Source organism: Moschus berezovskii, chromosome 10 (genome assembly GCF_049115385.1).
Source record: "Moschus berezovskii isolate FMDL1 chromosome 10, NW_MosBer_1.0, whole genome shotgun sequence".
NCBI classification, from domain to species: Eukaryota; Metazoa; Chordata; class Mammalia; order Artiodactyla; family Moschidae; genus Moschus; species Moschus berezovskii.
Window position 1 is genome coordinate 30,095,647 of NC_142469.1, and position 26,829 is coordinate 30,122,475.

Here is a 26,829-nt window from a genome sequence, read left to right on the forward strand (position 1 = left end):
GTTACAGCCATTAAACAATATACACACTAACATATACTTACAAACTGTGATGAAATACTGGGAAGAAAAGGGTACCATAAAAATATAAGGAGATAGCTCGTTAGATGGGAGAGAAGAAAATGAACAAGAAAGGCTTCCCAAAGGAAGTGACATTTACCTGAGACCTAAAGGATGAATCAAATTTACTCGTAAAAAGAGACAGGAAGAAAGCATTCTAGGAACACAATGAGGGAGGAAACAACATGTGAAAAGATTTCAGACTAGAATGAGCTAAGTGCATTCTGGGGGCTGAAAGCAGGCCAGTGTGGCTCAAGCTTGAAGAATGAACGGAAAGGTGGCTCAAAATCAAATTGGAGAGACCGGCTAGAAGTAATTCAGGCTGGCCCTGAAGGTTATGTGAAGGATTCTGAATTTTAGTCTAAATTTCACAGCAAGTTATTGATGAATTTTAAGCAGGGGAGTTTCATTATCTGCTTCCACTCTGAAAGATACTCTGGCTACTGTACACGCCATGGAGTGGGAGCGGAAGCTGCAGAAGCAGGGAAACCAGCGGGAAGACTCCCGCAGTAGCCCAGGGGGAGCAGTACCGCACCATGTCCTTTGGGACGGAGGGGCAAGGATAACAATACCTGCACCTACTCAGTCACCCCAAGCCAGGTTTCTAAGTCAGCCTTAAACTTGTCCCCCTTCCCCAATTATTCAGTCAGTCTTCAGGTCCTGCCACATCTACCTACCCGGAAACTCTCAATAGCACTGTTTCTCCCACAATCTCTATATTCTATCTTTCTTAGTTGACAGCCTCATTGTCTTCACAAGATCATGCCAGAAGCCTCCAGGCTGGTGTCACAGACATCTTTCTACAACAAAAACCAGGCTGCATATTAAAGTCTGGGTGACCTTCCTAAACAAGAACCTCTGTTACTCTCCTAACTCACATCCCTCAGGATTCGCCATTGCCAATAGGATAAACCTGAAACTCTTCGGTAGGTAAAGACCTTCAACACTGCAGGCCTCTGGTTTTCCACTTTATCTCCAACCACGTCTCCCCAAATACTTAGTATCTCAGTCATGCTTCAGTGTCTAGAATTCCCTGAATGCACCCCTCTCGTGTCTCTGTACCTTTGCTGAGAATGTTGGCCTCTTGACTCTAGCACCATCTCCTCGGGGAGGTGCCCGCTGGAGTTCACAAAGCAACGTACACCGATCACAACAGAACCAAAGTTTCTCTCACACCAGGTTCTCTAAGGATAAGGACTATGTTTCATTAATCTGTTCTATCTCAGCATATGATAGAAGTGGTCCTATAAACACATGCTGAGTGATGAAAGCCATGGCTTTCCCCTCAGGGAGCACGCAATCAAGTCAGAAAAGAAAACACAACAAAAATACCTGAATGTAAAAATCAGTAAAAGACAGTTTTCTTTCTCATTTCGCACAGTACTTTTTCCATTCACTCTCAACAAAAAACTTAAATCCTTCCTTAGAGAGAAAATAGAGGAGTCATGGGGTATGAATTTCCTCAACCTCCTTGCCTACAGTCCACCCTCTACTACAAACTGGATCCCCTGCTTAATTCTACAGTCTCATCTCTCACACCACTCCCTACCCACATTCTAACTGAAGCCAAAATTCTCTCACAGCATCCGTTTTCTGCCAAAGAGTGACTTTTAAAGAATCCCCCAATAATATACCTAAGGATAATCATCAATTTATAATTAATTTACTGTTAAAAAACAAGAGCTTTCCCCTAGAAAGGGATCACTTTTGGGATGAAGTTGAAAACCATTTAAAAGAAACCCAAATGCCTTCTATTTTAATTACAGGTCAGGTTTAAGTTGTCCTTTTACTTAACTGACAATTCCTGATAATGAGATAATGATTTTTTCTACCTCACTAGTATTAACCTTAAGTCATTTATATTCTCAAAGTGGCAGCAGTTTATATAACACAGCAGTTTCACTGCAAACACTTGATACAAATGACTTATGAAACTTATTCTATGATAAGTGGAAACCAATGATGCTGTCATCGTAATAAAAGCCAAACTGGTGATGCTCACCTAATTTTGTCAAGACCAACTTCTGGATTCAGGCAACAGATTAAAGGTATAATACACATTCTTTAATAAGGTGAGAGGAAGAAGGCAAAGAGATGGAAGAGGAAAAGAGTCAATAGATTTTCCTTCTTATAATTAGCAGAGAGTGAAATGAAAAGTAAATGATAGTGCTGAATATAATGGACCTCAGTTCAGCTTCAGGGTAATTACCCATGTCCGGCTTTTGTTTAAAAATCCTTGCTCCCCTTATCAAAGCTTCCCACTGTTCTACATCTGGTACTGGACAGTAGCTATAGAAACCACTTGTGCTAAAGTTATACAACTATAAACAGCACTAGGCCATTTCCAAACCAAGGACAAGCAGGTCAGAAGTGGCATCCAATACTATTAAGGGAAACTTCTAGCATTACTCTTAGTGGGAACAAGGTAAGGGTTGGAAATCTTCCTCCCTAAATTAGGTATTCACATATAATCTATACTTGTAAAAAAAATTACTCTGTAAGGCATTAAGTTACCTAAAATCTGGTAAAATATTTTAATATATTAAAAAATCTTTATAGCTAGAGCTCTGAAAATGAGTGACATTCAATGACTGAACTTTGACATCTGGCACTCAACATATAACTTCTAACTGTAAAAAAAAAACGAACAAAAAAAACCCCAACATGGATATCTGTGCTATCATGATGATATAGAACTGTGAGTATATTCTACATGCTCAGCACTAAAACCTGTAACTTCATAAAATGCAAAACCCAAACATGAAAATACAGGCCAACGCACAGGATAAAAATGTAACGACAACTTATTAGTTACTCTAATAGTTAATTACAGTTAAGAAGAATCTTACGTACCCTAAGCAGCAAAGGATGAGTCATAGACCAAAGCATGCGCAGACATGCACAAACAAACTCTCCTGTTTTAATGTGGAGACACTTCAGCTCCTAGGTGACTTTTTAAAACCATCACAACCCATTAAAAGGAAAATTAATAAAAATACATGTGCATTTATATATATAAAGATCAAAAACAAAGAATTATTTTGCTTCGCAATGAACTGGATAGCAATAATATTACAAAGGAAAGCAAGGAAGTAATTACCATAAGAGTCAGATTAGTGCTTATACCTGCAGGAGGAGGTGTTTATGATCAAAAAGAGCCACAAAAGTGGGGTGCTCCAATACTCCATAATTTGACCTTGGTGGTCGCTACAGAAATGTTTACTTTATAATTATTCATTAAACTGTACCCTTAGGATTTGGGCAAAAAATACATATTAAATTTCAGGGTTGGGTTCTTGGTGGGTCACACGGTGAGAAGCCAAGTTTGTGATTGAATTTGAAAAATACTAAAAAGACAATTCTAAATTAAATAACTATATGATAAACAAAAATACAAAAAATAGAAAATGTCATTTGAGCATTATAATAAATTAAATAACCATACGATAAATAAAAATACAAAAAATAGAAAATGTGTCATTTGAGAATTATTAAAAAAAAAAAGCTCCAGAGGATTATGCTGACTCTGAACATACACTTCTCACTTCCCTAAACCATTCATGCCTTGGACTCCCAGATCACACTTTATATTTTGCAAATGACCTCTGCCTAAGATTCTGCAACAGCAGTACATTAAAGGCTGTTTTACTGTCATTTGAAAATATGAACATTAGAGCATGAAGATGAATGCTCCCTCTGCTGTCAGAGAACTGCTTTTTCCTGAAAATAACAGAGTTATATCCAAGTAGCATCATAAGTAGAAAGACCCAGGTATCTTAAATATTTGATTCCTTCTTGGAGCTAGTAGGGGACAGAGTTTTGTTTTTACCTGGTTTACCAGAAACAGTAATTTCAAAATATTGTGATAGCATTAATTTAACAAAAAATCCAGTCTGGCGAAGTCATTTAGTTGCAGAAATATAAAAGAAAAAGTCAAATGATGACTCTAGAAAATTTAAATTCAAGCAAAGTACCATTAATAGCAAAAGTAATTCACTTGGTAAGTAAATGGCATGATCCTTAAACTTGAATTAATACAACAAGATATATAGCATCCTCAGGCTTCTACCTGTGGTTATAAGCCTTTTATAAACACCTCAAGTTGAAATATAATTTAAAAATAATGCAAATAGCTTCCTTTTGATTTCTAATGCAAAATAGTTTAGAAGATTCTCCACCTCTGTTTCTTACCCCTCTCTCACACACACACACACACACGTATCTTGATGTTAATGAATACTGCATTGCACTAAGACAGACTGAGTTCATATCCCGTTATCACGTTCTTAGTGTCATTTTGTCTTATTTTTGTCACTGATGAATGGAGTAGCATCTATTTCCCATTAGGCTTAAGATCTAAGTACTTCATACCTAATTTTTAATCTTTCCTCTCTGATCAAAAGGAAAATACCCAATCACCCTGGCAAGGGATAGGCAAAAAACAAAGTATTTCAGAAAGAAAGGTCAACAGGAAGAGACAACCTTTAATTCAAATGGCTGCCAAAGGGAAAACAACTAACGCCACTGATCCTGGGAGAGGGTAATGCATCATGGGAACAGGCACAGCATGAAGGCAGCAGGACACGAGAGTTTATGATTAGCAACACTACCATCATTCTACTATGTCAACTACTTACACCAAGTCAAACTTCTTCCACTTCAAGCCATCCATAAGTCATTTTCGCAAACAAGTGACCTCAGTTTCTCTTCTCTCTCTTCCTCATTTAAAACACTGTTGTTGTCAGTGGTATGTTAATGGCTCTTTTCTCCCTCCACAGCTTTAAAATCTTTCAGTCCTTTAGTCAAGTCTTTTGGTTTTGGCCACCTTCCACTATAATTAATGAAGCATTCATAGGCTTCATGTTACGGGACTCTTTTATTTGGTCCATAATAAAAAATTACATTAACTTTCATCACCTGCCACTATGACCTTCCAATATTCTCTATTTTAAGTCATGTGAACTATACTATCTAGCTACTAAAAAAAAAATGATGACAACTGACTCATACTATAACTTTAATCTAAATTAATGTCCTTGATATCTAAAATTAATTTGCCCATACTTCAGTACTTCTCAAATCACCAGCAGGGTAAGGCAGGATGTCAAGTAAATAAGCCACAAATAAATACGGCATATGATGGCCTATTTAGTGCAATGGCAATTTAAGATAATTTTCTTATATTTAACCAAATACTTTTATAGCATATAAAAGTTGTATGAATGTTTAAAAAAAAATTTCAAGGAGATCTTGAAAATGGCTGCCTTGGGGACGCATTCGTCTGTCCAAGTACACTGGTATAGAACACAAGAGTATTATTTTGGGTAATTTTCACTGAAGACAAACTACTGCACTCATATTCTTCTGGATAACTCTAGAGATCAGCATTTTTCTCCTATGAATTTTATATGAGAAAAATGTTTTATCTGAGTAACCTCTGTGACCACAACTACATATGGCAGCATTGACTACACGTTGTATCAGCAGGAAGAATAAGCTCTAGTACAACAAATCACATTCCACCATGGCCACAGGAGGCATGAGAAAAGAAACTTGTAACATGCCACTTGAGAATGTTTGCTTTCTAATCTCGGCATATTCTTAAGGCAGGATTGTGTTCTGGTAAAGAGGCAACATGATGTTGAAAAAAGGATATAGAATTTCAGGTACAAAGGAGTAGTTTTGGTCTCAATCTGGCTACTTCCTACTTAAGCGGTTGGGCTAGGCCTTGGGCACTTCCTCATCTCTAACCATATGCAACAATAATAAGGTCAAATTGATGTGAAACTGCTGCAAAAAATAAAGCCTTATAAAAGGGCTATTTGTCATTCATTTAGCTTTCAGATTATATCAACAGGGAATAATGACAAAAAACTGGCTTTTCTTAGCATGCATTTTCATATTTTAACACAGTCAGCAACAATTTTTTCTTACTACCAATGTTCAGTAAGTCTAAAAACCATAGCCAATAAAGATACAAAATTTTATGAACTATCTATACTCTTTAGATATGTTTTACATTTATAACTTATGTTTACATTTTAAAAGGGGGGAGAGGGAGAACACTTTATAACAACGTATCAGCTGGGCCAAAAGTTATACTGAAGTTAATCCTAACAAGTGACAAATCAAAAATGAAGAGACATAGTATACAAAAGTGTAAAAATCTAAAATTAATAGTCTTCTACTGCCAAAGTCAACAACACTGAACAAGGTCAAGAATAATTTGTTAGATGTACATGAGAACTGTTTGACAATTTTATGTCATCACTTTCATTATAAAGGACTGGGATCTTGCTGCAATTATACACACTCCTCTCCATACAAACAGAAGGTAGAAATGAAGGAATTAATTAAAACCCAAACATGACTAATTCAACATGACAAAGTAATTTCAGTTATAATAAACCCCATGCAAATTAAAACTCACTGATTAAATTTGATCTTATAAAGGGAAGGCCATTTCAAAAAATTACTCGAGCAACAGGATTTCCTTACTGTATAAATTAATTTAAAAGGACAAAAGTAAAATATTCAATATTAAAAAGATCTCAGGAGAGTGCCTTTATTTTTAGATAGCAGAACTATCTTGGAAGCATCCTTAGATCATCCTCTATTTCCTCTTCTGTGTATCAGATTTGCTTGGAGAAATATAAATCTACCAAAAAAACACCAGACTTTCTTAAACAAATTAAACTTGGAGGAAAGCAAACATGAAATGGTCCACAATGGGTCTTAATTCTGCCATTAAAACAGAAATGACTGGTTTACCATGTGACTCTATTAATTATTAAAGTCTTTTCTCTAGACTGTTCTCCTTCCAATTCTTCAGAATAGTGCTTCAAGCCTTCATAATCATCATATGGTGCACTTTTTACGGAGGCCACAGAGTAAAGACTGCTGATGTCATTCACTGTACTTTCTAATATCAAGACTTAAAACTGAAAAATCTATTGGTAATATTAATTTTTCAAATGTATTAAAATAAGCATTAAATAAACAACCTAACTTTATACCTCAACAAACTAGAAAAAGAGGAACAAAGACCAGAGTAGAAGGAAATGTAGGTCAGAGCAGAAATAAATGAAACAGAGACTAAAAGATAAATGACACTAAGAGCCAGTTACTTGAAAAGATAAAACTGGGAAGCCTTTAGCCAGACTTATTAAGTATAAAAAAGGCTCAAATAAGTAAAATCAGAATTGAAAGAAGATACTTTAAACTGACACTGCAGGGGAAAAAGAAAGGACAAGAGACCAGTGTTAACATTTACATGCCAACAAATTATACAACCTAGAAGAAATGGGATAAATTCTTAGAAAGACTTCTAAAGAATTCTAATAAATTCCTAGAAATCCTTCTAAGACTGAGTCATGAGGACACAGAAAATCTGAACAGTCCAATTACTAATAGAGAATGAAAAAGTGACAGTGAAAGTGTTAGTCGCGCAGTCGTGTCTGACTCTGCAACCCCATAAACTGTAGACCACCAGGCTCCTCTGTCTATGGAATTCTCCAGGCGAGAATATTGGACTGGGGAGCCATTCCCTGGGCTTCCCTGGTGGCTCAGACAGTAAAGAATCCACATGCAATGTGGGAGACCTGGGTTCGATCACCAGGTTGGGAAGCTCCCCTGGAGGAAGGCATGGCAACCCACTCCATTATTCTTGCCTGGAGAATCCCCATGGACAGAGGAGCCTGGCGAGCTATAGTCCATAGGGTCGCAAAGAGTCAGATACAACTGAGCAACTAAGCATAGCACAGCACAGCCATCCCCTTCTCCAGGGGATCTTCCTTACCCAGGGATCAAACCTGGGTCTTCTGTACTGCAGGAGGATTCTTTACCATCTGAGCCAGCAGGGAAATCAATAGAGACTGCATTAGTAATCAAAAGCTTCTCAACATACAAAAGCAGAGGACCAGAGAGCTTCGTTTGGTGATTTCTACCAACCATTCAAAGAAGAATTAATACCAACTTTTTCAAACTATTCAAAATATAGATGAGGGAACAATTCCAAACTCATTCTACAAGCCCAGCTGTACCCAAAACCAGACAAGGACACAACAAAAGAAATTACAGGCTAATATCCTTGATGAATACAGATACACAACTCCTTAACAAAATATTACTGAACCAAACTCAACAATACATTAAAAGAATCATATACAATGATCAAGTGGGATTGATGCAACAGTTCCAGGAAGGCAACAGTTTAATACTCACAGATCAATCAACATGATATACCACATTAACAAAAGGAAGAATAAAAATCATATCATCATCTCAATAGATACAGAAAAAGCACCTGACAAAATTCAACATCAATTTATGATAAAAAAAAAAACCCTGTCAACAAAGCAGGTATATAGGAATGTACCTCAACATAATAAAGGCCACATATGATAAGCCTATACTCAACAGTGAAAAGCTTAAAGCTTTTCTTCTAAGATCAAGACAAGGATGCCCACTCTTGACAATTTTATTCAATACAGTATTGAAAGTGCTAACCAAAGCAATTAGGCAAGAACAAGAAATAAAAGGCATCCAAAACGGAAAGGAAAAGGTAAAACTGTCACTATTTGTAGATGATGTGATAATATATATATAGAAAACCATAAAGACTCCACTAAAAACTGTTAGAAATAATAAACTGTGAAGTTTCAGATGCAGTAAAGCTGCAGAATACAAAAATAAGTTGTATTTCTATATACTAACAAACTGTCAGAAACAGAAATTAAGAGAACAATCCCATTTACAATTACATCAAAAAGAAGAAAATACCTAGGAATAAATTTAACCAAGGAGGTAAAAGATCTGAAAACTATGACATTGATGAAAGAAACTAAAGACAACAAAAATAAATAGGTATTCCATACTCATGGACTGGAAAATTTAATATTGTTATAATGTCCATACTACAGATTCAGTGCAATAACTATCAAAATTCCAATGGCATTTTCAAAGAAATGGAACAATTCTAAAATTTGTATAGAACTGCCAAAAAAACCCACAAAAAACAAAAACCCAAACAGCTGAAAGACAACACATAGATAACGGATACCTGAAAAGATGCTCAGCATGACTAATCAGGGAAATGCAAATCAAAACCACAATCAGATAACATCTCACACCTGTTAGAATAGCCATTCTTCAAAGGAAATAAGGAGTGTTGGTGAGGATACAAATGGAAGGGAACCTGTGTGTTTTGTTGGAAGGAAGGTGAATTTGTGCAGCCACAATGGAAAACAGTATGCTGCTGCTGCTAAGTCGCTTTAGTAGTGTCTGACTCTGTGTGACCCCATAGGTGGCAGCCCACCAGGCTCCTCTGTCCCTGGGATTCTCCAGGCAAGAATACTGGAGTGGGTTACCACTTCCTTCTCCAATGCATGCATGTATGCTAAGTCGCTTCAGTCGTGTCCGACTCTGTGCAACCCCACAGACAGCAGCCCACCAGGCTCCTCTGTCCACGGGATTCTCTAGGCAAGAGTTCTGGAGTGGGTTGCCATTTCCTTCTCCAGTGGCAAACAGTATGAAGATTATGCAAATTAAAAACAGAACTACCATGTGAACCAGCAATTCCACTTCTAGGAATTTAAGAAAATGAAAACACTAATCTGAAAAAATATATATAACCCCACTTTCAAGGCAGTATTATTTACAATAGATAACATATAGAAGTAACCTATCACTGATGGATGAATGGATAAAGAAGATGTAATACATATGGGCTCAATAAAGGACAGAAATGGCATAGACCTAACAGAAACAGAAGATATTAAGAAGAGGTGGCAAGAATACACAGAAGAACTGTACAAAAAAGATCTTCATGACACATCACGCTGGTGTGATCACTCACCTAGATCACTTCACATCCTGGAATGTGAAGTCAAGTGGGCCTTAGAAAGCATCACTACAAACAAAGCTAGTGGAGGCGATGGAATTCCAGTGGAGCTATTTCAAATCCTGAAAGATGATGCTGTGAAAGTGCTGCATTCAATATGCCAGCAAATTTGGAAAACTCAGCAGTGGCCACAGGACTGGAAAAGGTCAGTTTTCATTTCAATCCCTAAGAAAGGCAGGGCTTCCCTGGTGGCTCAGAGGTTAAAGCATCTGCCTCCAATGCGGGAGACCCGGCTTCGATCCCTGGGTCGGGAAGATCCCCTGGAGAAGGAAACGGTAACCCACTCCAGTATTCTTGCCTGGAGAATCCCATGGACGGAGAAGCCTGGTAGGCTACAATCTACGGGGTCGCATAGAGTCAGACACGACTGAGTGACAGAACGGAACGGAAGAAAGGCAATGCCAAAGAATGCTCAAACTACCACACAATTGCACTCATCTCACACACTAGTCAAGTAATGCTCAAAATTCTCCAAGTCAGGCTTCAGCAGTACGTGAACCGTCAACTTCCAGATGTTCAAGCTGGATTTAGAAAAGGCCAAGGAACCAGAGATCAAATTGCCAACATCCGCTGGATCATGGAAAAAGCAAGAGAGTTCCAGAAAAACATCTATTTCTGCTTCATTGACTATGCCAAAGCCTTTGACTGTGTGGATCACAATAAACTGTGGAAAATTCTGAAAGAGATGGGAATCCCAGACCACCTGACCTGCCTCTTGAGAAACCTGTATGCAGATCAAGAAGCAACAGTTAGAACTAGACATGGAACAGACCGGTTCCAAACAGGGAAAAGAGCATGTCAAGGCTGTATATTGTCACCCTTATTTAACTTATATGCAGAGTACATCATGAGAAATGCTGGGCTGGATGAAGCACAAACTGGGATCAAGATATGCAGATGACACCACCCTTATGGCAGAAAGCAAAGAAGAACTAAAGAGCCTCTTGATGAAAGTGAAAGAGGAGAGTGAAAAAGTTGGCTTAAAGCGCAACATTCAGAAAATTAAGATCATGGCATCTGGTCCCATCACTTCATGGCAAATAGATGGGAAAACAGTGGAAACAGTGAGAGACTATTTTGGGGGCTCCAGAATCACTGCAGATGGTGACTGCAGCCATGAAATAAAAAGACGCTTGTTCCTTGGAAGAAAAGTTATGACCAACCTAGACAGCATATTAAAAAGCAGAGACATTACTTTGCCAGCAAAGTTCTGTCTAGTCAAAGCTATGGTTTTTCCCATGGTCATGTATGGATGTGAGAGTTGGACTATAAAGAAAGCTGAGCACTGAAGAATTGATGCTTTTGAACTGTGGTGTTGGAGAAGACTCTTGAGAGTCCCTTAGACTGCAAGGAGATCCAAGCAGTCCATCCTAAAGAAAATCAGTCCTGAATATTCATTGGAAGGACTGATTTTGAAGCTGACACTCCAATACTTTGGCCACCTGATGCAAAGAGCTGACTCATTTGAATTAAAATAAGACCCTGATACTGGAAAACACTGAAGGCATCACTGACTCAATGGACATGAGTCTGAGTAAACTCCGGGAGTTGGTGATAGACAGGGACGCCTGGCATGTTGCAGTCCATGGGGTTGCAAGGAGTTGGACACAAATGAGTGACTGAACTGAAACACATATATATATGTGTGTGTATATACACAAAGCTTAGCTTTCAGAAATGCCCTGATACCAAAGCCCAATTATTGAGAAAAATGTCATACTGAAGATTCTGAACCTTACTCTGTAATAAAAATGAGTCACTAACACTCTTGCATAAAGAAGTGACCTAACAAATGCAGTGTTTTAGGAAGATTTATTTAACATATAGGGCTTCACAAGCGGCGCTGGTGGTAAAGAAGCTGCCTGTCAATGCAGGAGATTTAAGAGATGCAGGTTTGATCCCTGGGTTGGGAAGATCCCCCTGGAGGAGGGCATGGCAACCCACTCCAGTATTCTTGCCTGGAGAATCTCATAGACAGAAAAAGCCTGGCAGGCTAAAGTCCATAGGGTCGCAAAGAGTCGGACACAACTGAAGAGTCTTAGCATGCATGCATATTTAACATATAAGAGCTAGAGGTGTGAAATGTAGGAGAGGTGACTTAGGAGTTTATCAGCATTAACCAGGTATAAGGTAACAAGGGCCTATATTAGCGACAGATAGGAAATAGAAATTAAAAGGAAAAAAAACCGAGAAATATGCAGCACAACATATGCAAAAGGCACTGTACAAATGCTAGTCTTTATTATTGTGAAAGAATCCATAAGCTGTGAACCATATGAAAAAAATGAAATGCAGAGTTAAGGATGAGTAACACAAAATCCTCAGGCAGTAACACGCTATTCGTTTCTGCTTGCCCTCCAGATCCAAAGCACTCACGGGGCTTACCCAAGTTCTAGTGAATGAATATGGAAGTGCTTTGGTTGTTAATCAAGATCTGTACAGACCAAGATGAATTCTGCAGGTTTAATTAAGCTCCACGAGGAGGCATTATTCATATCGATTCTGATCTTGGTATGAAATAACAGATGTTTTGTTCTTTCTTTTCAACCTGAAATGAATTGTGTGTGGGAGAGAAAGAACGAAAGAGAGGTAACACATGCTGGACGCTAACAGATGGGTCCTTCTCCTTTATATAAAGTGGCATTTTCTCTTCAGCAGGTTCTGCTTTTGAAGAAAAAGGGTAACTAGCACATTGCTAATTACACCTTGGTTGTTTAATCAACAGTGCTCTGTTCTATAAGTTAGCCCAAGGATAACAAACATGGCCTGAAAAATAAAAGTCAACCATTCTTTCTATTCTTCAGTTTCTATATTCTATTCCTACCCCACCAAATGCCACAAACCTGTTCAACTTTTGCCTCCTCCTGAATTCATTAAAAACTTAAAAAAATCAAGGACTAACATTAACCAAACTTCATTAGAGGAAAGCAGAAAAATCTACATCTAATTCTTCCAGAATTTATCTGGAAAAAAAAATAAAAACTTGGATAATTTACCTCAAATTCCTTCACCTTTTCCATTGTTATCAAACGCCTGGATGTGTGACTGGAAAGCTTCTGCTCGCAGTTGCTGATGAGTTTCAAGCAGGGGTGCCAGGGTACCATCTCCTCAGTGTATCTGAAGAAAGAAGAGCTGACTGTTATGAACACTCACAGGTGCATCCCACACAGGATCATCAAGGGGCTTGATCCAGTGTGGAATGGGATCTCCCCCTCTACAGGCTGCACCATAAACCATCTGCATTTTTAACAAGCAGCAGTTTAATTTTTTTACCTGTATAATGTGAGAGAATACCAATACATTTTATTGAAGAATGAAAAGCATTTAAACTACAAAAATACAAAATGACAATTCGACCCTAAAGGATCCCGCAAGAGCACAAAAAGACAAATACAGACCACAACAACTCTCTTGACATTCTTGACGGACTGATTCAGCTAGGGATTTTTATTAATTCCCCAAGCATAAAGTCCACTACACCATATGTTTTTCCCTTTAAAATGAAATGTCCATGCAAAATTTTAATGACATCTTGAGACCTCTAATAACTTTTGTTATGTAAAGATAACTGAGACAAACTACCGCTATAACACTGCAGAGGACATCAATCCTCTGCCATGAAATAAAACCAGTCATGGTAAAGAGTGGTGGTCCCTGCTGCTGTGCAGCACATGTATTGTACTTGGTGAATGAAGATGGTGACACCACAAAAGCACAGCAGTCCAGCTGTAGGAGTTCAGGACCTGGCATCCGATAGGCTTCTGGCATTAATCTTGGTACAAGAAGCAGGTAACAAATGCGGGGGAAATAGTTATGGAGCAGAATTCAGAAGAACAGTAGGAGGGAGGGCTCCCCAGGTATGGGCACCTTTAGGAACACCGGGATTGCCAGTTTTTCTTTTTTTCTTTGCAAATCTTCATACCTTTCTAGATACATAGTTTCTGCAAACCTTTCTTATATGGGAAATCTTAAAGCTCTGATCCAAGGTGGGAAAGGAGATGATCAGCACTTCCTGTAAAGGACCACCACCTTGGTTAGCCCATTCTAATACATCAACACTGTCTCCCCCACTCCTCTAACTGATTTATCTAGGTCCCTGCGACCTGCAACAAGCTCTCCCTCACCACCTTGACCACTTGCTCAGAACCTTCACCACCCACTTAGCAAACGACATTCATAATGCACCTCACTTCATTATCAGTGGAAGGAATTCTCTTGAAGTCATTCTCTGCCTCCTTCCTCAGGGCTTTCCAATAAGTAATGACCATTTTGGATTTCATCTCACCCCACAATTCTCTAATGCTAACTACACAATCAGAAATGTGCTCTTATAACATCAGTTGATGTCAAATTTGGAGACTTCATACAAAGCATTTATGATATGAAAGAACACATTTTATATCATAATTGACAGACTAAAATAATGATAACAGAAAGAAAATATAGTTCTGACCTTAGGCTTACAAGCAGCAGGGTTTCTAGATGTCTGAAACTGTCAACTTTAGTAATGTACCTTTTTTTAAAGAAAAGAATCTTATTTTCTAGCAAAGTGATAAGGTATGATTGTTAAAATGCTACTTAAATGTATACAAATATAAATTCCTCATGTTTATATAATCTGTATAATTATAAAACCCAAGATAAATCTATAAATCAAAGGACAAAACCAATACAATTATTTATGACATGAATAATATTAACCTGGTAAAACTAAGTCATTGGCATTTGCCTTAACAGTAGAAAAACATATTTACACGTTCTAGATTATTTTTTGACTTGATCTTTGAGTTTGAGCATGAAAGGACATCATTTAGGTTATCATTATCATTAACACACTGTTTTTAACTTACTACTCTTGAATGAGCCAATCAGTTTAATCATGTACTTCCAAAATATACTAAAAAAATTAAAAAACAGCATTTAAAATAATCTACTATATATTTATTAATATATTTCATACCAATGGATTGTTTGCAATCTGTTAAGTAGGAGCTATAAATCTGTACTATGCCCAGATTATGATGATGGAATGGTATCTTATCTTAATTCTGTTTTTACTACCATCCCCCTATGATATAAGCAACTATTTAAAAATCTAAATAGTTTATAATCAGCTAGAATAGGTAAATCCACAGAGATAGATAAGTGGTTGGCAGGGAAACCAGCAAGAGAGATTGTTTGTGTGAATGGGGTTTCTTGAGGGGATGGTAAAAATGTTGTGGAGTTAGACAACAGCTATGGTTAAATCACCCTGTGGCTATGCTAAAAACTGTGGGGTTGCACACTTAAAAACTGTGATTTTTCTGGACTTCCTTGGCAGTCCAGTGGTTAAGACTTTGCTTCCCAATGTTAGGGGTGTGGGTTCAATTCCTGATTGGGGTAACTATGATTCCACAAGCCTCATAGCCAAAAAACCCAAAATAAACAGAAACAATATTATAACAAATTCAATCTTATTTAAAAATAAAATAAAATTGCGATTTTCATGGTATACAAATTAAATTTCAACTTTTTTTTAAAAAGGGGGGAAAAAAACCCCTATATTTATACATAGCTTTTCCATCAATCAGTTCTGACAGTCATTTATTTTCCTGTGAATCTTCACACTTCAGACTGTTTCCAAATGTCATTAGAGTTGCACTTCCCATTTGAGACACAGATTTTGTGCTTGAATGGAGCACTTACTGAAAACAATTTAAAGAATCATTTTTTTCTGTTTCCCAGATGAAAAATGAAAACTATGTTCTGTTCACTGATCTGAGCCACCACAACATTCATTTTATCACAATTAAAATTTACCCCCAAATCCTACTTTGGAGTCCTTTATCAGACTTCTTCACTTTGTCATCATTTTTATCACACGCTTAGCAGCTGGATTTCTATGAAAGGACATCTTTCACAAAGAAACACAGCTCCTAATCATTTCATATGGATATGTGGAACCTGGGCAAGAAGCTACAGTCACTCAACAGCTTAGCAACTCCTATAACATCAAATATACAAGTTGACTGTATGCCCTGACCAAATGAATGTTACACAGATCTTCAGGGTCATATGCAAATAGTTGAAATTGTGAATAAACTCACATATACCAAGAGTCAACAGTAACTGTATGTGGTTAAGTTTCTATGAGTAATAAGAGTAAACTACGAGAAGAGCACAGATGCCAGACTGATGTATTCTGCTGAGAAGGGTTGGGAAAGTGTCAGAGGTCGTGACAATTAAGCCTGGCCTTAGATTACCAGAATTTTACAGCTGAGGAAAGAAGAGAATATCAAGTAAAGGGGACAAAATAAAAAAGGTAAAAGGATATAAAGAATACAGAATGTCTTGATGCAGGCCCCAAATCCAATATACTAGAGCAGGAAGAATCTGGTCTAGAGGAAGCAGAATTTGTTGAGCAGTAGTTTCTTCACCACAATTTAAATTGCTAAACAGTGAAAAAAATCCTTTTTTCAATAATCAGTTTTGATAATTCTTCACAAATAACTAAGCTATGATGTTTTTATTATGCCTTACAACTTAAAAATGTCCTAGGTTTAATGAATAACACCTTAACTTGATTATAATGTGCAATTCTTATTTTTAAACTTCACTCATATTAACAGGATTTGGCTGAGTAAATGAATTCAACAGCAGGACTAAAAGCCAACATCACTACACCAAAAATACAAAAGTTTTCCAATTAAGCTGTGCCAAGGCACAGTTTTAAAATGAATTATTTATTGCCAGTCTAATAAAAAGCTATATCCTCAATACAACATAACCAAACTAATTCTACATTGTTTAATTCAAAAGCAAGAACAATACTTCAAACTTTCGCAGATGACTTTAGCTTTAAGTTCATCTAATAGAAACAGTAAAGATTTTGGGTTATGCTTGCTGCAAAGGTGAAAACAGTTCATTCCCTAATATAAACTCATGACAAATTAAGTTCATTAATAAGATCACTTCGGGTTAAGAGGAGAAGACACAATGGAAGTCTAGTAATGAACATCAGAAGATCTGAAAATAACTCTCAGACAAGTAAGTCAGGGAAGTAAATGCCACAGAAGTCTTCTTATTTGTGTCCTAGGCTGGATGAAATTTGCCCTTTGATAAAACATCTAAAGCTAAAAAAAAAAAAAGATAAAAACCTGCCTCCTTTTTTACTTCCAAAAAATCCCTTTGGTTCTATGAACTTGGAAATTTCCCCTTGTCAAAAACTATTAAAAGAGAAGTCACTGAAGAAACATCCCAGCCATTTTTTAAGATCTTCAGAAATAGTAAAATAGTTGAAAGTGCCTCCAATTTGACTTTTCATAACAACAACAACAAAAGAATTATAAAACCTACTCATAACCACATTTAATTTCAATTATAATTAAATAATAAACTACAAAATAGTGGGAAGTAAAAAAAAAAAAAGCCAGAAAATAAGAAACATGAAAACTAATGAGGATACTTCAAAAGGATAGAGCAGCCACCTCAAAGGGACTCTCATAGTTCAAATCTAGGACAATGTAACAAAATCATGACAGAATTAAATTATAACCCAATGAATAATACTGGAATATCTGACTCCATACTGATATAAATCAACAAATTAATGGGAGGGAAGGGGAAACTAATCCTTACAGAATGCCAACTTACAAACGCAGAAGGAATGATGGAATAGCAAACTCATCATTATGGTGGCTGTCAACAATAAAATAAGATATTGGTGTATCCTGAGTTACTGTCCCCTGGAACACACTAATCGAAAAGAAAATGATAAATCACTTTCTTTATCAGAGTTTTGATATTTCTTTATCAGAAATGATAAAGTTTCTCCACTTGACAGAACATGACCAGATCATTAAGTTCAAGATCTCCAGGAGGGGCTGCTTCTGTGTGCCCCACAATGCAATGCACTAAGAACATAGTATCATTTTTGTGGTATTCCTACCAAGAGCCATTACCAGAGTCTGGTCATGGAAGAAACATCAGATGGACCTGGTTAAGGGTCAACCTTCAGAATATAAGCCATGTACTATACAACTCTTATGAACACAAAAGATAAGGAAAAGACAGAGGAAGTATTCCAGGCTGGAGGTGAATGACATGATGGATCAAGACAAGACATTTTCCTGGAGAGGCTATAACCAGTAAAATCTGAAGGGGTCCAGGATCGGACAGAAGCACTATCAATGCTGTTTCCAGACTTTGGGGCTTGATGGTGATTGGACAAGAATGCTCTTGCTCCTGAGAAATGCAATGAAACATATAGGGGTGATGGGACATCATATCTGCAACTTCTCAAATAGCTCCGAAAAAGATTAATGACAGCGGGCACAAATGCAATGTGTAAGCAAACAAGGGCAGTGGAGGTGTGTGTGAACAGTGGGAGGATCCGCAAGAGGGGAGAAATCAGAGCGTTTTGTATTGTATTTGAAACTTTTCTGTACGTTTTAAATTCATTTCAAAATAAGTTTTTAAAAAATTCAGTCTTGAAACTTGAATTAAAACAAAAGGACAAGGAAGCTTGCTGCTGGAATTTAGCTTGTCTAAGGCAGAAACCACTTTTGCATAGAAATAAGCAAACATGCTCTTTTCTGAAAATATTAATAAAACCTCAACTATCACTTCATATACCAGGTTCCTGAGATCTTAGCAGAATGCTGAATCAAGTGAACACAGCACAAGGAATAATGAAACCAATGAACTAGTCAGCTTTAAACTTTAGACAAGTCATTTCACCCTGAGAATTAACTTCTCACATTTCTAAAATTAAGAAATGATTAATTTCTTAACAGAACATAAGCCCAGTATTAAGGGGTTCAGATATAAATGTGCACAGTTTTATTAGTCAATAAACAAAATGCAAGACTAAAGTTAGCACATGCTAGCTCCCAATGTGACATTTATAAAAAAAACAAAAAAGCATAGCTTCCAACTGCTGAAAGGCCATCCACCATTACAAAAACACAAACAAGATAAAACTGTTCTAAAATGCTCTTTGTATAATTATATATAGTAAATATAGAAATTAAAATAATTTTTAATAAAGATTTCTATATAGCAGACTGGATAGCCAGATTTTGAGCTTGATACTGCTTTTCAACTCTAAAGATTCTATTTTGTTCAATACATCTTGTCTTTCATTGTTGATGTACATAGCTCTGCTTAAAATTAATAATTATTGAATAATAAAACCCAAACAACTAATGTTGAACATAATCAGGGCTTTAAATATATGCGTAACTCTTATTTTGGTCTTAGTGTTTTAAGACAGTCACAAGAGCCAACATATATTAAACCTCAGTTCAGTTCAGTTCAGTCGCTCAGTCGTGTCCGACTCTCCGTGACCCCATGAATCACAGCACACCAGGCCTCCCTGTTCATCACCAACTCCCGGAGTTCATTCAAACTCATGTCCACAGAGTTGGTGATGCCATCCAGCCATCTAATTCTCGGTCGTCCCCTTCTCCTCCCGCCCCCAACCCTTCCCAGCATCAGAGTCTTTTCCAGTGAGTCAACTAGTCGCATGAGGTGGCCAAAGTATTGGAGTTTCAGCTTCAGCATCAGTCCTTCCAATGAACACCCAGGATCGATCTCCCTTAGAATGGACTGGTTGGATCTCCTTGCGGTACAAGGGACTCTCAAGACTCTTCTCCAACACCACAGTTCAAAAGCATCAATTCTTCAGCGATCAGCTTTCTTCACAGTCCAACTCTCACATCCATACATGACCACGGGAAAAACCATAGCCTTGACTAGACGGACCTTGGTTGGCAAAGTAATGTCTCTGCTTTTTAATATATTATCAAGGTTGATCATAACTTTCCTTCCAAGGAGTAAGTGTCTTTTAATTTCATGGCTGCAATCAGCACCTGCAGTGATTTTGGAGTCCCCAAAAAATAAAGTCTGACACTGCTTCCACTGTTTTTCCATCTATTTCCCATGAAGTGATGGGACCAGATGCCATGATCTTTGTTTTCTGAACGTTGAGCTTCAAGCCAACCTTTTCACTCTCCTCTTTCACTTTCATCAAGAGGCTTTTGAGTTCCTCTTCACTTTCTGCCATAAGGGTAGTGTCATCAGCATATCTGAGGTTATTGATATTTCTCCCGGCAATCTTGATTCCAGCTTGTGCTTCTTCCAGCCCAGCATTCCTCATGATGTACTCTGCATATAAGTTAAATAAGCAGGGTGACAATATACAGCCTTGACATACTCCTTTTACTATTTGGAACCAGTCAGTTGTTCCATGTAAAGTTCTGACTGTTGCTTCCTGACCTGCATACAGGTTTCTCAAGAGGCAGGTCAGGTGGTCTGGGATTCCCATCTCTTTCAGAATGTTCCACAGTTTATTGGGATCCACACAGTCAAAGGCTTTGGCATAGTCAATGAAGCAGAAATAGATGTTTTTCTGGAACTCTCTTGCTTTCTCCATGATCCAGCGGATGTTGGCAATTTGATCTCTGGTGCCTCTGCCTTTTCTAAAACCTGCTTCAACATCTGGGAGTTCACGGTTCACATATTGCTGAAGCCTGGCTTGGAGAATTTTGAGCATGACTTTACTAGCGTGTGAGATGAGTGCAATTGTGCGGTAGTTTGAGCATTCTTTGGCATTCCCTTTCTTTGGGATTGGAATGAAGACTGAGCTTTTCCAGTCCTGTGGCCACTGCTGAGTTTTCCAAATTTGCTGGCATATTGAGTGCTTGAGTGCAGCACTTTCACAGCATCATCTTTCAAGATTTGAAATAGCTTAACTGGAATTCCATCACCACCACTAGCTTTGTTCCTAGTGATGCTTTCTAAGGCCCACTTGACTTCACATTCCAAGATGTCTGGCTCTAGGTCAGTGATCACGTTATTGTGACTATCTTGGTCGTGAAGATCTTTTTTGTACAGTTCTTCTGTGTATTCTTGCCACCTCTTCTTAATATCTTCTGCTTCTGTTAGGTCCATACCATTCCTATCCTTTATCGAGCCCATCTTTGCATGAAATGTTCCCTTGGAATCTCTAATTTTCTTGAAGAGATCTCTTGTTTTTCCTATTCTGTTGTTTTCCTCTATTTCTTTGCATTGATCGCTGAGGAATGCTTTCTTATCTCTCCTTTGATTTCTTTGGAACTCTGCATTCAGATGCTTATATCTTTCCTTTCCTCCTTTGCTTTTTGCTTCACTTCTTTTCACAGCTATTTGTAAGGCCTCCTCAGACAGCCATTTTGCTTTTTTGCATTTCTTTTCCGTGGGGATGGTCTTGGTCCCTGTCTCCTGTACAATGTCACGAACCTCCATCCAGAGTTCATCAGGCACTCTATCTATCAGATCTAGTCCCTTAAATCTATTCCTCACTTCCACTGTATAATCATAAGGGATTTGATTTAGGTCATATCTGAATGGTCTAGTGGTTTTCCCCACTTTCTTCAATTTAAGTCTGCATGTGGCAATAAGGAGTTCATGATCTGAGCCACAGTCAGCTCCTGGTCTTGTTTTTGCTAACTGTATACAGCTTCTCCATCTTTGGCTGCAAAGAATATATCAATCTGATTTCGGTGTTGACCATCTGGTGATGTCCATGTGTAAAGTCTTCTCTTGTGTTGTTGGAAGAGGGTGTTTGCTATGACCAGTGCGTTCTCTTGACAAAACTCTATTAGCCTTTGCCCTGCTTCATTCCGTGCTCCAAGGCCAAGTTTGCCTGTTACTCCAGGTGTTTCTTGACTTTCTACTTTTGCATTCCAGTCCCCTATAATGAAAAGGACATCTTTTTTGGGTGTTAGTTCTAAAAGGTCTTGTAGGTCTTCATAGAACTGTTCAACTTCGGCTTCTTCAGCTTTACTGGTTGGGGCATAGGCCTGGATTACTGTAATATTGAATGGTTTGCCTTGGAAACGAACAGAAATCATTCTGTCGTTTTTAAGATTGCATCCAAGTACTGCATTTCGGACTCTTTTGTTGACCATGATGGCTACTCCATTTCTTCTAAGGGATTCCTGCCCACAGTAGTAGATATGATGGTCATCTGAGTTAAATTCACCCATTCCAGTCCATTTTAATTCACTGATTCCTAGAATGTCTATGTTCACTCTTGCCATCTCCTGTTTGACCACTTCCAATTTGCCTTGATTCATGGACCTAACATCCCAGGTTCCTATGCAATATTGCTCTTTACAGCACCGGACCTTGCTTCTATCATCAGTCACATACACAATAGGCAGTAAATAGATCAATCACTCAGCTAAGTTGTTAAAAATTACCTAGGTTTGTGGCCTCGCAAAAGAGCTAATGAACAGCTGACACGTAGACCCTGAACTAAGAGTGATAAACAACAGGGCAAACTTTTGCACTTACAGGTCAGACAGTAAATATTTTAGCCTTAGGACCACGTGTGCTTCTGACTCATAATCTTTTTTGTTGCCTTTTTCCTTTCTAACTCAACTGCCTTACAAAAACAGGCTAAAGACCATACCAGGCTCACAGTCTGTAATTTGCCAACCCCTGATGTAAAATAAAAAGTTCAAAGCAATTCAGTCAATAAGTGAAAGGGGCCTGTTTTATACAACGTGTTGGTAAATAGACATGTACACATTAAACACAAAGATATTCACTCTGAATATGATTAGAAATAGAAAAAAAGCATGTTAGATACACAAACACCATAATAAAAATGAAATTAAAAGTAAAATTATTATTATTACATACTCTGGTGTGTATACTGGTAACCAATAGACAAGTCTTCCACCTAATACGAGGGTCTCTGCTGAGAAGTTTAACAGGTCAAAAAACATATCACTCAGATGATAACTCAGGGAAACAGGAACGTGGCTTTCTGGACTAGACAAGACAAAATTTCAGAATCAGTGAAAAACTTAAAAACCAGTGAAAAACTAACACTATTAAACAGTTAAAAAGAAGCAACACAAAAAATAAAAATTAAAAAAATTATAAAAAAAGAAGCAACATGCTTCTTCCCAAGGTAGTAATATATCATATTTAATATTCACTTACCACTTTTCTATTCCCTTTGGTATTTCCTTCTGTGAACCTGTTCTCCTTGTAGATTCTCTAATACCATATGGAGCTAGAGAGAAAGCACAGGGAACGTGGACAGTCAAAAGTCACCCCATCACCACTGCCAACTAGATGGACACCACGTGCCTCCAGATGTGACATCCTGAGAAGGACACAGCACCTGTGCAATATTCCAGCTAAGAATGCAAACTAGAGGGACGTTCTCGCTAACACTGGGAGGGCAGGCAGGCAGGTGACTATGTTCTTCAAAACGTCAATGTTGTGAAAGACAGAGGAAGGTTGTGGAAATGCTACAAATTAAAGGAGGCCTTAAAGATATGATTACTAAAGGCAATGCCTGACATTAGACTGGATACTGTACTTCAGGGAAAAACATGCTATAAAGGAGTATTACTGGGTCAATAACAAAACTGGATGAGAAACTACAGATTAAAGTACTGTACTGACTCACTGAAATTGGTAACTGTACTCTGACTATCTAGGGCTTCCCAGGCTCAGTGGTAAAGAATCCGCCTGCCAATGCAGGAGCACAGGCTTGATCTGTGGGTTGAGAAGGTCCGCTAGAGGAGGAAATGGCAACCTGCGCCAGTTATTCTCTCTAGGATAATAGAGAAGCATGGCGGGCTGCAGTCCATGGGATTGCAAAGAGTTGGACAGGACTGAGCATGCGTGCTCTCTGGCTATCTGAGAGCCTATCCCTATTCTTAGGAAATACACACTGGCATGTAGGAAGGTAAAGGGCCAAGATGGACACAATTTACTCTCAACTGATCAGGAACAAAATTACATATTTTTATAAATACATACAGAGTGAGAACAAGTAATACAGTAGGTTATAAATAAAAAGCCACCCAATTTCCATAAGTATATTCATAGTGATGTTGTCATGTCCCACTCCTTGAGACGTCATGGACTGTAGTCCATGGAATTCTCTAGGCCAGAATATTGGAGCGGGTAGCTTTTCCCTTCTCCAGGGATCTTCCCAATCCAGGGATCAAACCCAGGTCTCCTGCATTGTGGGCGGATTCTTTACCAGCTAACCCATAAGGGAAACCCAAGAATACTGGACTGAGTAGCCTGTCCCTTCTCCAGTGGATCTTCCCAACCCAGAAATCAAACTGGGGTCTCCTGCATTGCAGGCGGATTCTTTACCAACTGAACTATCATTGTAATGCCTTGATAATTTTCCTTTTGTTAGATTTGAAACCACCTAAGTTACCAAAGAACTGAAGAGGTCTGAGATGGAAGGGTTGAGATACAGCTTGCCACTGTGTACAGATTTATAGTCAAAGACTACAGAAAAGGCAGATCTAGTCTTAGACAGGATGCCTTAAAAGCCCAAGAACTCAGGAGGCAAGAGAAAACAAGTTCCTATGCACGTTCCTGAAGCTCAGTGGCACAAGCCCGGTGGTTCACAGAACTCCAAATTTCTTATAACTCTAGGAAGAAGATGCCAGTTACACAGGGCATAACAACAACAACAAACACAAAAAGTCAGACACAGAAAATCTGCGATACCTGAAACTTTCTTCTTCAAACTCTGATCCCATAATTGCAAATGATATTTGGCTCTAGTTGGTATACTAATAACCAACTACAGTTAAACACAAAACAAATATAAAAACAAATTTATGTCTTGAAAATAAGCTGAAGAGTAAAAAGGGGTGACAAGTTAATATACATAGTTTAGAAAAACAAAACCATGTAGTTAAATTGGTGTCCTGCCCTACATTCATAATTTCTTCCTTCTCACCATGTGAAGAATTCAGGAGTAGGGGAATGCTAGTACAAGTTGGCTCTTTTTTTGTTGTACTAATACATTCTATACACTAAATGTAAATGACCTTAGGAACCCAATCCTCTTCCTACTTTTGTATAAAAACATACTTACGATCAGTGATGATTGCATCAAAATATGTGCCCTTCCTCCAGGAAGGTTTAGATGCATCTGACACCAGGACATCAAGGTAATACTTCTCTAAACCATACTGACGAAGATTTGCCCTAATGTTTTCATCCGGTCCTCTCCATTTCTGGTTTTTCCTACTAGCCTTTCCTAAAGGGAAAGAAAAAGGAAGACAGAACAAACAAACAACATTCTTAACTCTTGTCATTTAGCTAAAAGCAATTTTTAGCTCATCCAAACCTACATTAACTCAAATAGAACCTGCTTTTGTTTATAAAATTTTAACTTTATTTATACAAATGAACAATTTTTTTTTTCATGTAAAACGGTCTTAAAACACTCACTCATTCAATAATTAACTCATCCAAAGCACACTAATAAAGATATGGGGCTGGTATGGCAGAAACCAACACAATACTGTAAAGCAATTATCCTTCAATTAAAAATAAATAAATGAAAAAAATAGATATAGGGCTGAATAGAGCATGGTCCTTTTCCTCCAGCAATGAAGAAATACTGATGGAGCAGAAATGAAGAGAGCTAACTTCGGAAACGCAGGAGCAGTGACCAAGGAGGGAGGAAGTAAAAGGGAGACACGAGATATGAAACGTTAAAGCGGGGGCTCAAGGGAAGTTCAAAGTTTTGGTTTAGGAGACATGCGTAGATGATGACATCATCAATTATGATCTGAGAAACCAAGAAGAAAAACAAGCCTAGGAAAAAAGGTGACATTCATTTGAGATACATCAATCTCGATACACCTTGGGGTACCTATAGAAGATCCAGAAAGAGATATTCAGCAGGGAGTTAAAGGCCAGAATATATACACACACTGGGAGATATCAGTAAATAAACTTAAGCTAAATGTATAAGAATGAATGATATTTTTTACTAACATAAGTGGCAATTATATGTTTGTTCTATAATTTCTCTATTTTTATAGACTCCTCTGTATTATGATCTACTTCACAATAAAAACGAAACCTAAAAATTAAAAGAAAATGAATGACATGACTCTGCACAGTATGTAATGTGATAGAAGAGGCCAACAAAGACACCTCGAGAAAAGCAACATGTAAACAGACACTGAGAAAACCAGAGGGCCTTCAGGAAACTGAGAAAGAAACAGACAAAGAAATCAAAGCACCATCCGATGAAGTCACTGTCTAGAAAACCAAGGGAGGCATTATGAAGGTCAACACAGCCAAGTACTGTAGACCTGAGGCCTGAGTTTTCAATATAAGCATGGAAGCTGGAAAAGAACAGGTAGAAGACAGTTAAGAGATGAAAAAGAGGAAACAGCAAGTAAATACTAGTCTTTTTAAGAAGCACTTGGGCAAACAGAAGAGGAAAACAAAGTAGTAGCTAGGAGGAAGGCCTCTATAGGGTTGAAAGAAAAAGTTTTGCATTTTTAAAATAGAAGAAATTTGGAAGTATTTGAGAGTATAGTAAGAGATGAGAAGCACAGGAAACAGAGGGCAAATCCAACAGCACCTTGGATAAGCTCTGACGAAATTCTACCTCAATCAGAATTCTACCCAAGCAGACTGAGGTTATCACATAACTTTTACACATAACTCTAATAAATAAAAATTAAAATGAAGCACAATAGGACAATATCCTTAAAGCAAACAGACTGTTTCTACTACAAGCAAATAGGAACAAGTCTTCTTAGCACTCTGTCTATGCTAAAATACTGAAAACAAAGACTATCTTTTTCTAGTTAGCCCGTTTAGGTCAACTTTATAAAATGTTATTCATTCTCCTTATAGTACTAAATTCCTTACAGTCAAGGTAGGGAAAAAGGCAATTATCAAATACAATATATCAAATTACTTTAAGAAAAGAAAGTCTAATAAATTCTCACCTATATAGTACTTTACACCGGGTGAGAAAAATAAAAAGCATGTTTTACAGGCTGATTCTAGCTACAACGATGAAACAATAACATAAAATACAATTTCCA

General features: G+C 37.7%; 1 protein-coding gene across 5 annotated transcripts in view; it reads right to left on the minus strand.

The window, feature by feature from the left end:
• Positions 1-26,829, minus strand: part of TRMT11 (tRNA methyltransferase 11) — a 67,481-nt gene that overhangs the window by 12,772 nt on the left and 27,880 nt on the right. For 4 of the 5 annotated variants that reach the window (XM_055433070.2, XM_055433069.2, XM_088840557.1 and 1 more), the window contains 4 exons: positions 24,849-25,013; positions 22,934-23,006; positions 22,628-22,759; positions 12,955-13,075 (listed from right to left, as the gene is read on the minus strand). In XM_055433070.2, coding sequence (XP_055289045.1) covers positions 12,955-13,075; positions 22,628-22,759; positions 22,934-23,006; positions 24,849-25,013 — 491 coding nt within the window. The remainder of the gene's footprint in view (positions 1-12,954; positions 13,076-22,627; positions 22,760-22,933; positions 23,007-24,848; positions 25,014-26,829) is intronic. The other variant, XM_088840558.1, reaches the window with a different exon arrangement.